We start from the raw sequence: 12,733 nt of genomic DNA on the forward strand, positions 1-12,733 counted from the left end.
TCTTAAACTAGCAAGAATAAAATGGGGCACATGTCTTTATTAATATATGATTTTGTTGGACTAAAGGTGTAGTCAAATTTAAACACATTAAGTCTAAGAAATACTGGAATCGGCCTATAATACACTAACCATGTGTACGTTTTAGAATGTCAGCTCAATGCTGTTTGCTAAAACCCACAGATTCCATGTAAGTCCAAATCTAATCACCTGCTATATTAGATTTGTTTCAGATACTGTAACGTTAAATTGATGTTTACGCCTTTTACAGTCACTGGTTATACACACTTGGTCCGTTAGGGGCGTTAATGCTCTGAAGTTGTTTACCAACTTATTACAAACAGAAGAAGAAGAAACAGGCTGCGCAGAAAGCTGCGCAGCCTGTTTCTTTAATCATGTACGATCGAGGCGAATGTTTTGATGGAGTCTAGGGACTAAAAAAAAAACAACTCAGTTTTGTGCTGTTTAATCACACCTGCTGCACCATCCGATGTTGTATTATGTGCAGTAACAGATCTGAGACGAATTTAGTTTGACGAAGCAAGAAAGTGCCAGTTAGCTAATATCGTTTGCTGCGGCGGCCTAGCTAACGTTAGCTAGCTAGCGCTGTGAAGTTGGGACAATCCTTTCATGCAATGAGCTTACCGTGAGGCACTCTTTTTACCCTGCTGTGTTCTTGTTACTACAGCCCCACTCGTAATTATTTCATTATCTTTGTGGCTATTACTATCAAAGATTATCGTACCTTTAATTGAAGTAAGATTGTCGGAAAGTGTGAGTACGGCTTCTTGAGACCAAATCCAGGGAAAGTGGTTATCCATGTCCACGAGTTCTTGCAGATTAATCATTTTTAATATCATCAGCAAACATGTCTTTAGTCGCCTATGGCAGCAGTGATGATAGTGACTCAGAAGAAACCTCGACTTCTGCCCCACCGCAGAGCAAAGTCAGCACAGGAGGGCTCTTCTCACTCTTGCCTGCTCCTAAAAAGCCAGTATCGGCAGGAGGAAACGGTGGGCCAAGAAAGGAGACAAAAGCGAACTGTTCAGCAGGGGACAACACGTCAAACGATGACCTAGATCCTCGGCCATCTAAAGGAGTCTTATTTTCAAGTCTGCCTAAGCCGAGGAAGCGAACAGAGCCTGTCAAGATCACTGTACCACAGATCCAGAGACGGGATGTGAGTACTGAGTTGTATAAAAACGTTTGCTTTTATATATTGTAGCTCCTGTGGTATGTAATCTGGTTGTAATTCATAATCTGTCTATTTCTTGCCCACAGTCAGACTCTGATGATGATGATGAACCAGCAAAGAAGAAACTACATCCTCAGGTAAGAGGATCTTTCACTGTCTGCGGTTACATTCACAGTCACCTCAATTGTTGTTCTTATCCCAGTTGGTTTTATTGAAGATGGTTTAAGGAACACTTAAACCCGTTTTTAAAATGATTTCCATTGAAACCGAGCTTGCTCATCTTGCAGACCCAACATATGACATTTCCATTCATATCCCTTTCCTCTTCCAGGGTTCAGGTCTTTCCTCCCTTCTACCACAACCCAAAAACCTGACCAGGAAGGAGATTGATAGACCCCTGATTCCTTACACACTCACCAAGCGCCAAGAACCCAAAGGGCCCAAGCCTGGAACGCCAGCTCAGGGTGTGCTTGGTTCTAGCGCGTCTCCCTCTGCAATCAAAGCTGCAGCAAAATCAGCCGCCCTGCAGCTGGCTCGACAAATAGCCACTGACGACCAGGATAACGAGGAGGAAATCACCCCACAGAACTACTTTTCTCTGGGTGAGAGCTCCCAGCCTCTCCCTGCAGTCATCCCAATCTTAGACCCTGAGCCATCAGCCCCCGCAGAACCTCTTGCACCTGCACCTGCAGATGCAGATGAGCCGGGTCAGTCAGATGCCCCTCTCGACTTTGGAGGAAACCATGAGGGAGCTGGTGCATGGGGAGGTCAATATCCTCAGTTTGAACAGCCCATGGCAGGCCCAGAAGCTCTCCCTCAGGTAATCATGACTCATAAAGTATCTTATACTGCATATATACATGTCAGCCGAATGGCTTTAGATTCCAATTACGCTGACTGTTCAAATTTACTTGAGTAATTAGATTAACTGGACTATTTAAGAATATGTTAACAAAAGGCCAATCCAGTTCTACAGTCCTCTTGTTAATGCTGGATTATTTCAGTCAGTTCATCACATCTGAGTGCAATTATGGAAGCTTTTACTTTATGAATGGTTGAGGCATGCATTCACTTGCATGTTATCTAGTCACATGCTACAGATACTGTTTACAGTATACACACTCAAAAATACAAGAAGAGCACCTTAACATCCATAAATAATACCAACGAATATGCATGGAGGCTACAGAGCCAACTTCTTGTCTTTTATAGCCTCAGGTCTGTCGAGTGTTTGCAGTGAAATCCTTGTTTTGCCATACAGAAACATTAACCACGCACAGTATCCATTAGTCTGCACAGAAAGGCTGTCGGCATCCCAACACATTACCGGTTAAGGGAAAGCCAGAGGCCTCCCGACACAAATCGCAGTGGAAATGGAACATTACTTTAAGAGACATCCCAACATTTTCTCTTTTGACAGGGATATTATAATGAGACATACTACCAAAATCCTGATGCTGGATCGGCAGAGACTGAAGAGCCTGGCAACTCTGCCATGTTTGATGATGAAGCGGTAAGACGTTTCTTCTATCTGTATTGTTTTGCTATATAACTCCATACTTAATAAATAGGGCTAATTATTGATAATTTGAGCAGCTGCAGGTTAAAAACCGTTCTTTAACTGAAATGAGCATTTTCTTCCTGTGCTTCAGTTCATGCGGCTGCAAGGGAAACGGAACAGGGGCAAAGAGGAGGTGAAGTTTCTGGAGATCAAAGGGGACGACCAGCTAAGTGGCAACCAGCAGTGGATGACCAAGAACATGACAGAAGAGAAGCAGGCCCGTCAGTCCTTCAGCAAGGTGACCTGACTAGATCTCAAGTCTTAGCCAATTTTGCTAAGAAACAACACTACAACACATTTTACTTTATGTATTGTCCACTTCTTCTCATTTCTGCAGAAAAAAGGAGAACAGCCTACAGGACAACAGCGACGCAAGCATCAGATAACCTATCTCATTCACCAGGTGAGTGCTGCTAAAGCCCATATTATACTTACCATATTTATCCAATGTAAATTCTGTCATCCGATCATGTTTTCCACGGTCCGTGGGGACGTCTGTGTAGTCCTTGAAAGGCTACATTATAGTTCTTTTGACACACGCAAACACAAACAATATATTGGAGCTAAGGCAAGTGCTTCTAGTAGACCGACCTGGCAAAATTCCAGTTTGTTTTGAAAGTGATGCAGAGCATGGTGTGAGTCGGGGTTTCTGTACCAACCAACACATTCAGCTCCAAGTTGTTGGCTGCCATGCTTGTTTTTACAAAGAAAACATCAAGCTTTGTGTTGCTGCAAGATGACGAGCCTACACAAGGCATTCAAACAAGCTAAAAATAGTAGCCAAATTTCTGTTAACTTTGCCTGTAGCTTTTTGTTTAACATTGAGAGTAATTGGCTATACAATCATGTTGGGTGTTTTATTTTTACACACCCTGGATGGTATTCAAAGTTGTGCACAAGGTGGGGATTTATTTATATTGTTAAGCTGGTTGGTATGTATAGCTCACATTTGTCTGTGTACTTACTCAGGCTTATGGATTCTCTAAAAGCAGGTTTCCTCCCAGATATCTCTGGTAGTCTGAACCCCAAAATTAGAATTGCATACTGTGTGCACATCCCACACTGTCCACAAGCATTTGATAGTTGTAGCACTTGACATTTAATGAAAACAGATTTGGCCAGCGGACTGCATTTTTTCTCTCTCTTATCTTACACAATTTTCTTCTTTCACAGGCAAAGGAACGTGAGCTGGAGCTGAAGAACAGTTGGGCAGACAACAAGCTAACCCGCCGGCAGACACAGGCCAAATACGGTTTCTAAATGTCATACTGTGGACTATTGGCAGCATGTGGAAACCCTGCATCAGAAAGTAGAGTAGAGCTTTCCCTACACAATGAGGAAACTTGTTCGGGAAGAAACTATACACACCGTAATACAGATTTTCTCTCCTGCCCTCCCTACTGTATTTGTGTTGAATTATTATTCAGTAGTTTTTTTTGGTCAATAGTTTCATAAGGTGTAACTTCTGTACGAAAAATCCAGCCACAGCCGATTCCTTTACAGTAACTATAGGCTCTATACATACAAATAAACCTGTGGCAGAGATGACGTAACGTGACCCTCAAGTGGCCATTATAAATGCTTTCCTTTGAACGTGTATGCATATTCATACAGCAAACATTGATGTATGAATCCTTTTTTGTTTTTGATACAGATGACTCAGCAACAGGTTTGGTTCTCTGGCAATTACACAAATGTTAGTAAAATGTTGACGCAGAGAAATGAACTGGAGTCAGTTAAAACCTGTGAGGCATTACATATTTATACGTTGAATCAACAATTTTGTAATATAAAATAAAGGTGATATTGGAATACATATGCTGCAGTTGCTCGTAATGACTAATTAAATTAAGGATGTAAAAGTTGTCCATGTTGCTTGTATTTCATCCCTATTTGTTTTTTTTTATTTACTTCATGGTCTTACATTGAAAACTTCAAAGTTGTGAAAGAGCATACCTGCAACTACATCTGTTCTAAGGAGGTTTTGCATAAATAAATTGCCAGAGAACCACACATGCATTTCACTTTTAGCTGGTTCTTTAGCTACCATCAGGCCAGAAAACCATCTGATTTTAACATGAAACAGGAACTTAGTATTTTTTACCTGGCTGCATCCAGCATGCATCTTACAGATTCAGTAGTTTTTCTCCTAAATACCAATTACTTTTTAGTACTGTGCTATTGGCAGCGAGGCAGCACATTTAGCCTCTTGAAGATGCCCTAAATGGCAATCCCATTCATTTCAAACTGTTTTATTTTAGGTGGTTAAGGAGGCTGTAACTATTTCTTTTCGCTGCTCCAATTATAGGAAGATTCTGCCGTCAAAATGAATGTGTATGTGGCTTTTTTTCTCTGCCGGAGAGCAGAATGTTTAAAAAAAAAACGTTTAAGGGAAACTGCTATGAACTTTTTAATGTGGAGAAACAAAAAACACTGCCAATCTCTCCATTTTTGGAGAATATTGCAGATTTCTGCTTTCTCTCTTTGATTGATGTGAATATTGTCCTTGCATCAGTCTTTCCCATTCTGCAATTAAGCCTTTTTAAATGGCTTTTCACTGAAGCACTGACATTTATTCAGGCTCTAATTTTTTCCTCCTTTAAAAAAAAAAGCAATTAGAAGTCCCCCCTCCAATATGTTTTGTTTTTCAAGCAGAAAATAGAATACAAATGTAAACTCGTGAGCCAGGCTGCTAAAAGCACTATATGTCATGACATGGATTTTGTAGAGAGCTTCATATGTTAACTATGTCTCGGTGTGGTGGCGGCTTTGTAGTCGGCCACCATTCTTGTATCCACACATGCACAAGCTGATCTGCCTTAAAACTGACTCGAACGTTTGGCAGAAACATACCTTATATATAGCTGCCATACTTCATAAATATGTAGAGCTTGTGTCAGAGCATATTTACACACATGGCAGCCCGAAGCAAGTAGCTGACAGTCTGAATACATATCGTCACACACAACTTAGAGACTCAGAGGCTGAATGCTATTTGTGCGAGCTCCAGCTTTTTATTTTCCTCCACACCTATTGGACAGTGCAAAGCGTGTTTGGATGAAATAACATTTCTTTAAAATTAATCAGGCACTCACAGTACTCCCTGGTTAATTACATATCCGTTTAATTACCTTAACATTGACCTCAGCTGATTTCATGTTACAATTAACAAAGCATACAACTGTATTAGGCACTGACATTTCAAATTCGGTGACTAACGTGTTTGACGACATTGCTGGGAAAAACCTTTTTGTTTATACTATATTTTGTTATGTGTGTTGTGCAGTTAAAATTAATGAATAAATATTTGTCTTTCCGGGCTACATACTTCTGAATACAACTGGGTAGTTTCTGGTTATGTCCGCTATCTTTATGATATACATACGGTAAGATTACAAAAGATCAGTTTATCCAACTATAATTTAGAGTTCACGTGTAATTGTAAATTTGTAATTGTAATAATTGTAAATAACTGAATAATGACGCAGACAACTTTTTATGCATGTATAATGTGTATTATAAGTAAACCATATTTATTGTAGTTTTATGCACATCTTCATTTGGAGTCATCTTTTTTCGGGCTGTCACTTGGTGGTGCTGTTGTGTCTTGACTCATCCGTGTACTTGCTGCAGTTTGATCTTGATCAGCAGAGACTCCTGCTAAGGCTGCAGCTTCACTAACTTGACTCCCAGAGTCTTTACCTGCTTCAGCTTCCACTGTAGCATCAGAAACAGCCTGCACAGCAGCTTCCCCCTCAGCAGCAGCAGAAACCACCTCCTCAGCGGCAGTTTCTGAGACGTCTGTGGTCGCCTGTGGCTGCTGCATTTGTGTTTTCAATTGTCGCTGATAACTTGCAGACGGGTCTTCATATGGCACCAGTGAAATGGGGATGCGAACTGTGTCCATTCCATTAACCTGAAAGATAAAAAAATATGAAAAGTAAGTAGTCTGGTCTTTGGTAGAACAACAGCCGTAACCTGCTTCTGTTTAATGAGGTTTTTAATGGTTTCCAGGTGTGGGAGGGTGACATGACGTGCTCTTGGTGAAGAAATAGTAATAGTAACAAAATGTTAAGAATCAAGGTAATTCTCTATGGAAAATGTTAGCCATTTCTTGAATGTGGCTACTGCATTTTGCAAGAATATCAACATGCGTTTTTCTTGCAACATGCAGTACCCATATGTAAACAAACTTAACATTTTAAACACTAGTTGGTTGGAATAAATTTCTACTAGCCACTAAAAAGACATGTATAGCGTGGAGCTACACTTGCTGCAAATGTTTGATAATAAAATGATGCACTGAAAAAAACATTTCTTACCGTAACTTCACACCAGTAGTCACCAGAGTCCTTGACTGACTCAAATGGGAGACTCAGTGCATGAGGTGGCACAACAACTCCCAGCTGAGGAAAAGTTGTATTAAAGTAAATAAACAATTAATTGTATGTTCAGCAGAAGCACTTACTTGATGTCAAACAGGACAAAAAAAGTGAATGAGAAGAGAGACAAAGACGGCCATACCTTCTTTTGAAACTGCCTGCAGACAACCTCTTTAGTGAGCTGGAATTCATCCGAAGGCATTTTAAGTATCTTTAACTTGGAGCGTTTAAGGAGCGCCACTGTCTGTACAAAAAAAATAAAAAATAACACATAAGGAAACCTTTGTTAAAAAACTGACAGCAGTTTGTATGTTGTTCCTTCCATCTCTTGACTCCAGCATAGGACCTAAGTAGTAAAAATCTGAAAACAATGAAATGCTTTTAGATAACTCACCAATTGTCCAGTGCGGGTTTGGATTCTTTCCTCTGGCTTCCCCTCACGCAGAAGCTGTTGGTAAAAAAAAAAAAAAGGTGACAATGGTTAACAGCTACACATTGCTATCCAATATGTGGGCATATAAATGACAGTGTTAAAATGAAGTACACACTCTTAACTCCTCAGCAAACATCTGTTTGTTCTCCGGCGATGGATACACTGCAAGGCCTTGTAGCAGCAGCTTATTTCTGCCGACAGACTTTTTTACAAACACAGTGTCTCCTCGTCCACCGAGCTCTGTAAGGACAACGTTATTTTAATAATGTAAAGAGTTCCATTGGTGCAAAAAAAATAATTAAAATAAACTGTTTTACTTCCTGTGACAGCTCTGAAATCTTAGGTTTATGTGATCTGTTGAGAGCATTGTAGATACTCACTGGGTACTGTCTGAGTCAGGATGAGCTCCATCTTCTCCTTGGGAGCATGTTTGATGTCTTCAACCAACTTGTAGATTCTGTGTCTTCGAGGGTGAAGCCTTGGCGGACTGCCTACTTTAGATAAGGGCACCTGCCACCAGCGCTCCACCACAACTGTATTCTGTGGAAACATCCAGCACACACTTTATTTCTTCTGTCATGTCTTGTAGCCGTCACAAAACTTCAGTTTATGTTAGTTGTGTGGGTTTGTTATCTTTGTTTTTATGGCTCTCCAGCAGAACAGTAGTGAGAAAAAGGTAATAAAAAGGTGGGCCAGTATGTTCTTGTGGACCCAGTTCTTCAGATTTCGCCACATGTCATATATAAAAGAATATTGCAAAGACAGCTATTTTTATTTAAAGCTCATATCGATTGACGCTGACAATGTGTTAATGAGGTACATTTTGAGATATAATGCAGGGTGCTTGTGTCACTTTTAGGCTAATTAAATATTTTTGGGTTTTGGACTGATGGTCTGATCAAATTTAGGATTTAAAGACAAAGGCTCTGGGAAGATCCTTTTCACAACTTTATGACATTTTATACACTTAAATATATAATCAACAGATTCATTAATCACGGTCCTGAGTTAAAGCAGTTTCAAACCCTGGCAGATTACTTATTACTTTGATTAAAAAAGTGCAGAGACACTTACCTGAGCAGGACTCAGAGAGAAACTCCTGACAGCCGGCTGACGGAGCAGATCGTGAAGGACACGGCGGCCTGAGCTCCACATGTTCATTAAGACCGTAATTCACCACTTTCAATTATTCATATGAGATAAATCACAAAAAGTTCAATGCAGTCTGGGCATAGGCACATCCAACGTTATATTATTCCTCAATTACCGGTCAAATAACCACAGCATGTATGTTAGCTACAAGCTAACTGGCGTTGTTTGTGTGACGTAAAAGGACCCCACCGGCTGAATTAGTAGTCGCGGAAAAAGCCTGAATTAAAAGTAATCACATTGGAAAATGTCAAAATCTGTGTTGTAAACATTAAACTAAGGTGACTAAATCAGAATGTTCAGGCTATTCAATAGTTTTCTTTTTTCGTTTGTACTGAATATGTTAACATTTTAAATGCAGTTCGTTTATAAGGTTATGGTTAATTTATAACCATAGTTCACAACGTAACAAAACAATGAGCCAACAAGCTTATCTTTGGTTCTGGTCTTTTATTTCTCTTTGTTTATGCTGCAGCAATTAGCTACTCTTTCTGGATTGCAGAGATAGTACCGGGGATTCATTGAAACATCAGTTATGTGGACTATAGAACGTTTTTTTTTCCCACACAATTAAATCATGCAAACAACATATCAAACTTTTATTTAAGCCATACAGCACAACATATTGTTACAATAATACCATCTTTAGTGGTGCAATCAAGAAAAGTTATTCCACTGCAGAAAATAACATTTAACATTTAACACACACACACACACACACACACACACACACACACACACACACACACACACACAGCATAGTAGAATATAAAAACACACTACCAATAACAATTTATTATCTATCTCAATACTGGATCAATATAAACTTCCACTAGATTATCTAACAACTTCTCTTGTATCGGCTCAAATGTTGACTGTTGGTGTCAACCTATTTTATACAGTCTATGGATGTTACAGTGCTGTTTTTATATTTGACTACACACCCTGTAGAGAATATTTAATGACAGACTGGCCTCAGCTCAGCAACTTGTGTGCTGTCACAGAAAACCAACAAATCGAAATGTTGCAAAAATGTTACTCAAGTGAAGTAAGGCACCTCGCCAAGCATTAACAGAAAGATAGCAGACAAATCTTGTTTTTAGAGCTGCTGTTTGAAATACTTTTACTTGTAGATGCCCTAAACTGTTATACCTACTGTATAACTATAAACTATAAAACATACCAAAAAACCCCACAAATAAACCTCAGCAGCAGGACCACTACTGTCATAATCTGGGAAAAGTTTCACTCCTGTCAAACCCATTGTAAATTCCTTCGACATTTGAAGACAAAAATTAAAATCACACATCACCGGCAATGGGTTGAGAATCACTTGTCGCACCATAGAAACTAAAGCGGCTGGGTATCAATCTGCGTCCTGCAATTATAGTGTTACAGCAGGTCAGCAGGGCAAAGCAGCATCCGCAGAAGAAGATGAAAGTCGTAACGACCCACACTAGAGTGGTGACAGTGAAGGCAAACTGGTAGGTTGTCCTGTGGCAGTACTGAGATGTTCCTGGTGTGTAGCTGGGAGGATAGACAGGATAAACCCAAATAGTGCCTACAGGGGAACATTTTAATTTAATTTAGAGTTAAGACTACAAACTAAACTGAACGTAAAGGCCCTGAAAACATATTTTCTCAATCAGATTTTTACTATGAGTGATCTGGTCCAACATGAACACAAACTGTTTGATTTTCTGTCTGTGCCTGTGCTGTTTTCACTGGTTTAAAGTATGTTTGAGGAAAAAAAGGATCAGGATTTAACATTTGAATCTGATTTTGATGACAGTTGGTGGGTTGTTTGGTCATTGTCAATCAACTGATTAAATCTAATAAAACCACACCTACACAGTACTGACAGAGCAGACTACTTGAGATTTTGAGTGTTAAACTCTTTTTTGTCTAACTTTAAAGCCCCTGAAAACATGCCTTCAAATTTAATGTTGTAAATAAATACTTAAGAGGGGCTTTAAACTAAGCATTGTATGTGTTTTTTAATTGTAGTGGAGTATAAAGTTGTATCACATGAAATACTGTACAGCACTTGAGTATACTTAGTTACTTTACACTACTATCGGATTCCATGCAAGCATGTAGAGTCCAGAGAGATTTATCTTGCTTAAACACAACATTTTTGTGACATTTTCTCCCACCTGCAATGAGCCAGCAGAAATTGAAGAGGTGCAAGATGACCGTGCAGGCCAAGCACATGATGGAAACCATGCCGTCCCCGGGGTTGGCCCTGGTGTAGGTCAGAGACAGAGAGAGGAGGCTGGTCGTTCCCAGCACTATGAGGTAAATGGGGATGTTGGGCTGTACTGGACAACCGTGCAGATGTGTAGCCCCTATAAAGCAGGTGGCCAGAACCAGAAAAAATGTCAATATTAACAAAGGATCATGAAAAAGTCTGCAAAACATACTGCTTGCTGTCAAAAATCTGAAAAATGTTGCTGTGATCAAACGGTAGTAAACCCACCCAAAGCAATGGCTGCAATCATAACCATCCACCAAATAATATTCACCACAACTATGAGAAAGAAAGAGGGAAAGGGTCAAGGATTGGTATAACAGTAAAACATAAAATAAGGCAGAAGGCAGGCATAAGAGCAATGAAGAAAAGACTTCTAACCAAGTGATGAAATCTGCACGGCACTCTGAGGCCTGACTTCGGACTGTGGAGACGGGTTCATATCTGCAGTAAAGAAGTCTTGTTACAATTATACACAAGCATCAACAGGAAGAGGAGTGCAGCAGCAGTGTCATACCGTACCTGTCCAGCTCTGAATGGAGACACTTTAAAGCCTTTTTTCTTCTTCCAGTATTAACTAAATGAGTGTAGCATGAGTCGGCGTTAGTTACTTCTTAACGTCCGTTGCTGTTTTGGCAGGATGTTAAGACATATTGTTTCAAGCCAAAGCATTTCAACAACTATTTCGCAACACTCTCTGTGTTTAACTAGGAGGAAATAATGATAAGTCTGTTATCTGAAAGTATCTGCATGCAAAGTGTGGTTTGAGCTACAAACCAGTCACGAGGTGTCCTATTTCTCTTGCAAATCACACTTTTCTGAAATTTTACATTTTGAAATTCATTGGTCAATAAATTGCATAGATTGCATGGTGCAGCACGAAGGTCAATTAATGCAATCCAGCACTGAAAAGACAATGTGATGCACTTGTAGTTACACAGACAGGAAACGCTGTATTATCAGCTCTCATCAGTGTGATAGTAATTACACAGGCTGCACTTGCATCACACATATGATCATTTAATTTTTTCTGTAGTTTTCTGAGCAGTTGGTTAAACATTAATATAGGCCTATGTTAGTCTTATTTGAATAATATATAGTATTCAAATGATTCTTAAAAAGTGCATTTCAATTTGACACAAAATATGGCTTGTTTTTTACAATGGTTGGTTTGGAACAAACAAGTAAAAGCCAAAATAATTATTGATCAAATCTTCAGAAATAAACCTCATTTAAGAGTTTTAAACAGGTAAACCGTGATGGCCAATTTCCCGCTTGTTTTCAATCTAGTTTTTAGATTCTTGCCAAGAACAGACTTCTACATTACCCAGAATGCAACACGTTCAGCCTCAAGTGACATCACTTAAGGCAATTTACATACGCACTGTAGGCGTTTTGAGGGGGTACGCTCTGAAATATCAGTAGCCTAACTGTGCTGTGTATTGAAAAATCCATGGTGCTGTCCATGGTGCTGAAGTAGCAGACAGATTTTAAATTGTGCCTTTTTTTTTTTTTGTCCCGCCCTTTTGTCAGTTTAAATCTTGGATCTATAATATTCTCTAACTATATAGGTAGGGGGAGGGGTTTAAAAAAAATTAGGCCAGAAATCCATTGCCTTGGGCTTCCTTTGTGTTGGCATTGTATACTTATGGTGCGTAGTTTCTGTCTCGCCCATGAGGAATTCTAAGTAATGACACTGTCGGCGCATCCACATGCTACAAGCCTTCTGTGATCGTGCATGCGCCCCACACCCCTTCTCCAAACA

At 39.7% G+C, this 12,733-nt stretch overlaps 3 protein-coding genes across 3 annotated transcripts; 1 reads left to right on the forward strand and 2 right to left on the reverse strand.

The window, feature by feature from the left end:
- The first annotated feature begins 368 nt into the window (after window positions 1–368).
- On the forward strand, window positions 369–4,569 carry prcc (proline rich mitotic checkpoint control factor). The gene is made up of 7 exons (XM_078268530.1): window positions 369–1,177; window positions 1,279–1,329; window positions 1,524–2,012; window positions 2,613–2,705; window positions 2,845–2,991; window positions 3,091–3,156; window positions 3,927–4,569. Exons 1-7 carry the CDS (start codon window positions 866–868, stop codon window positions 4,011–4,013), a joined length of 1,245 nt encoding a protein of 414 aa, XP_078124656.1. The 5' UTR covers window positions 369–865; the 3' UTR covers window positions 4,014–4,569.
- A 1,677-nt stretch (window positions 4,570–6,246) lies between these two features.
- mrpl9 (mitochondrial ribosomal protein L9) lies at window positions 6,247–8,904 on the reverse strand. Its single transcript, XM_078268531.1, has 7 exons — window positions 8,643–8,904; window positions 7,949–8,108; window positions 7,684–7,808; window positions 7,530–7,583; window positions 7,278–7,379; window positions 7,076–7,159; window positions 6,247–6,669 (listed from the first exon to the last, which is right to left on the reverse strand). Exons 1-7 carry the CDS (start codon window positions 8,727–8,729, stop codon window positions 6,310–6,312), a joined length of 972 nt encoding a protein of 323 aa, XP_078124657.1. The 5' UTR covers window positions 8,730–8,904; the 3' UTR covers window positions 6,247–6,309.
- Window positions 8,905–9,303: 399 nt separating this feature from the next.
- On the reverse strand, window positions 9,304–11,842 carry LOC144528704 (transmembrane protein 272-like). The gene is made up of 5 exons (XM_078267474.1): window positions 11,491–11,842; window positions 11,350–11,412; window positions 11,197–11,247; window positions 10,874–11,065; window positions 9,304–10,278 (listed from the first exon to the last, which is right to left on the reverse strand). Exons 2-5 carry the CDS (start codon window positions 11,408–11,410, stop codon window positions 10,019–10,021), a joined length of 564 nt encoding a protein of 187 aa, XP_078123600.1. The 5' UTR covers window positions 11,411–11,412; window positions 11,491–11,842; the 3' UTR covers window positions 9,304–10,018.
- Between the last annotated feature and the right edge of the window lie 891 nt (window positions 11,843–12,733).

This window comes from Sander vitreus, chromosome 14, assembly GCF_031162955.1.
Source record: "Sander vitreus isolate 19-12246 chromosome 14, sanVit1, whole genome shotgun sequence".
In the NCBI taxonomy this organism is placed as follows: Eukaryota; Metazoa; Chordata; class Actinopteri; order Perciformes; family Percidae; genus Sander; species Sander vitreus.

What these genes read in the sequence shown, in the direction of transcription:
- prcc (XM_078268530.1), top strand. Translation starts at nt 866, where the DNA reads ATGTCTTTAGTCGCCTATGGCAGCAGTGATGATAGTGACTCAGAAGAA. An exon ending in GCCCAGAAGCTCTCCCTCAG is followed by an intron (nt 2,013 to 2,612) that starts GTAATCATGACT and finishes CTCTTTTGACAG; the next exon opens with GGATATTATAATGAGACATA. An exon ending in TAACCTATCTCATTCACCAG is followed by an intron (nt 3,157 to 3,926) that starts GTGAGTGCTGCT and finishes CTTCTTTCACAG; the next exon opens with GCAAAGGAACGTGAGCTGGA.
- LOC144528704 (XM_078267474.1), bottom strand. Translation starts at nt 11,410, where the DNA reads ATGAACCCGTCTCCACAGTCCGAAGTCAGGCCTCAGAGTGCCGTGCAG. An exon ending in GATTGCAGCCATTGCTTTGG is followed by an intron (nt 11,066 to 11,196) that starts GTGGGTTTACTA and finishes CCTGCTTTATAG; the next exon opens with GGGCTACACATCTGCACGGT. An exon ending in TTTCTGCTGGCTCATTGCAG is followed by an intron (nt 10,279 to 10,873) that starts GTGGGAGAAAAT and finishes GTTCCCCTGTAG; the next exon opens with GCACTATTTGGGTTTATCCT.
- mrpl9 (XM_078268531.1), bottom strand. Translation starts at nt 8,729, where the DNA reads ATGAACATGTGGAGCTCAGGCCGCCGTGTCCTTCACGATCTGCTCCGT. An exon ending in CCTGACTCAGACAGTACCCA is followed by an intron (nt 7,809 to 7,948) that starts GTGAGTATCTAC and finishes TTGTCCTTACAG; the next exon opens with AGCTCGGTGGACGAGGAGAC. An exon ending in AAACCCGCACTGGACAATTG is followed by an intron (nt 7,380 to 7,529) that starts GTGAGTTATCTA and finishes TTTTTTGTACAG; the next exon opens with ACAGTGGCGCTCCTTAAACG.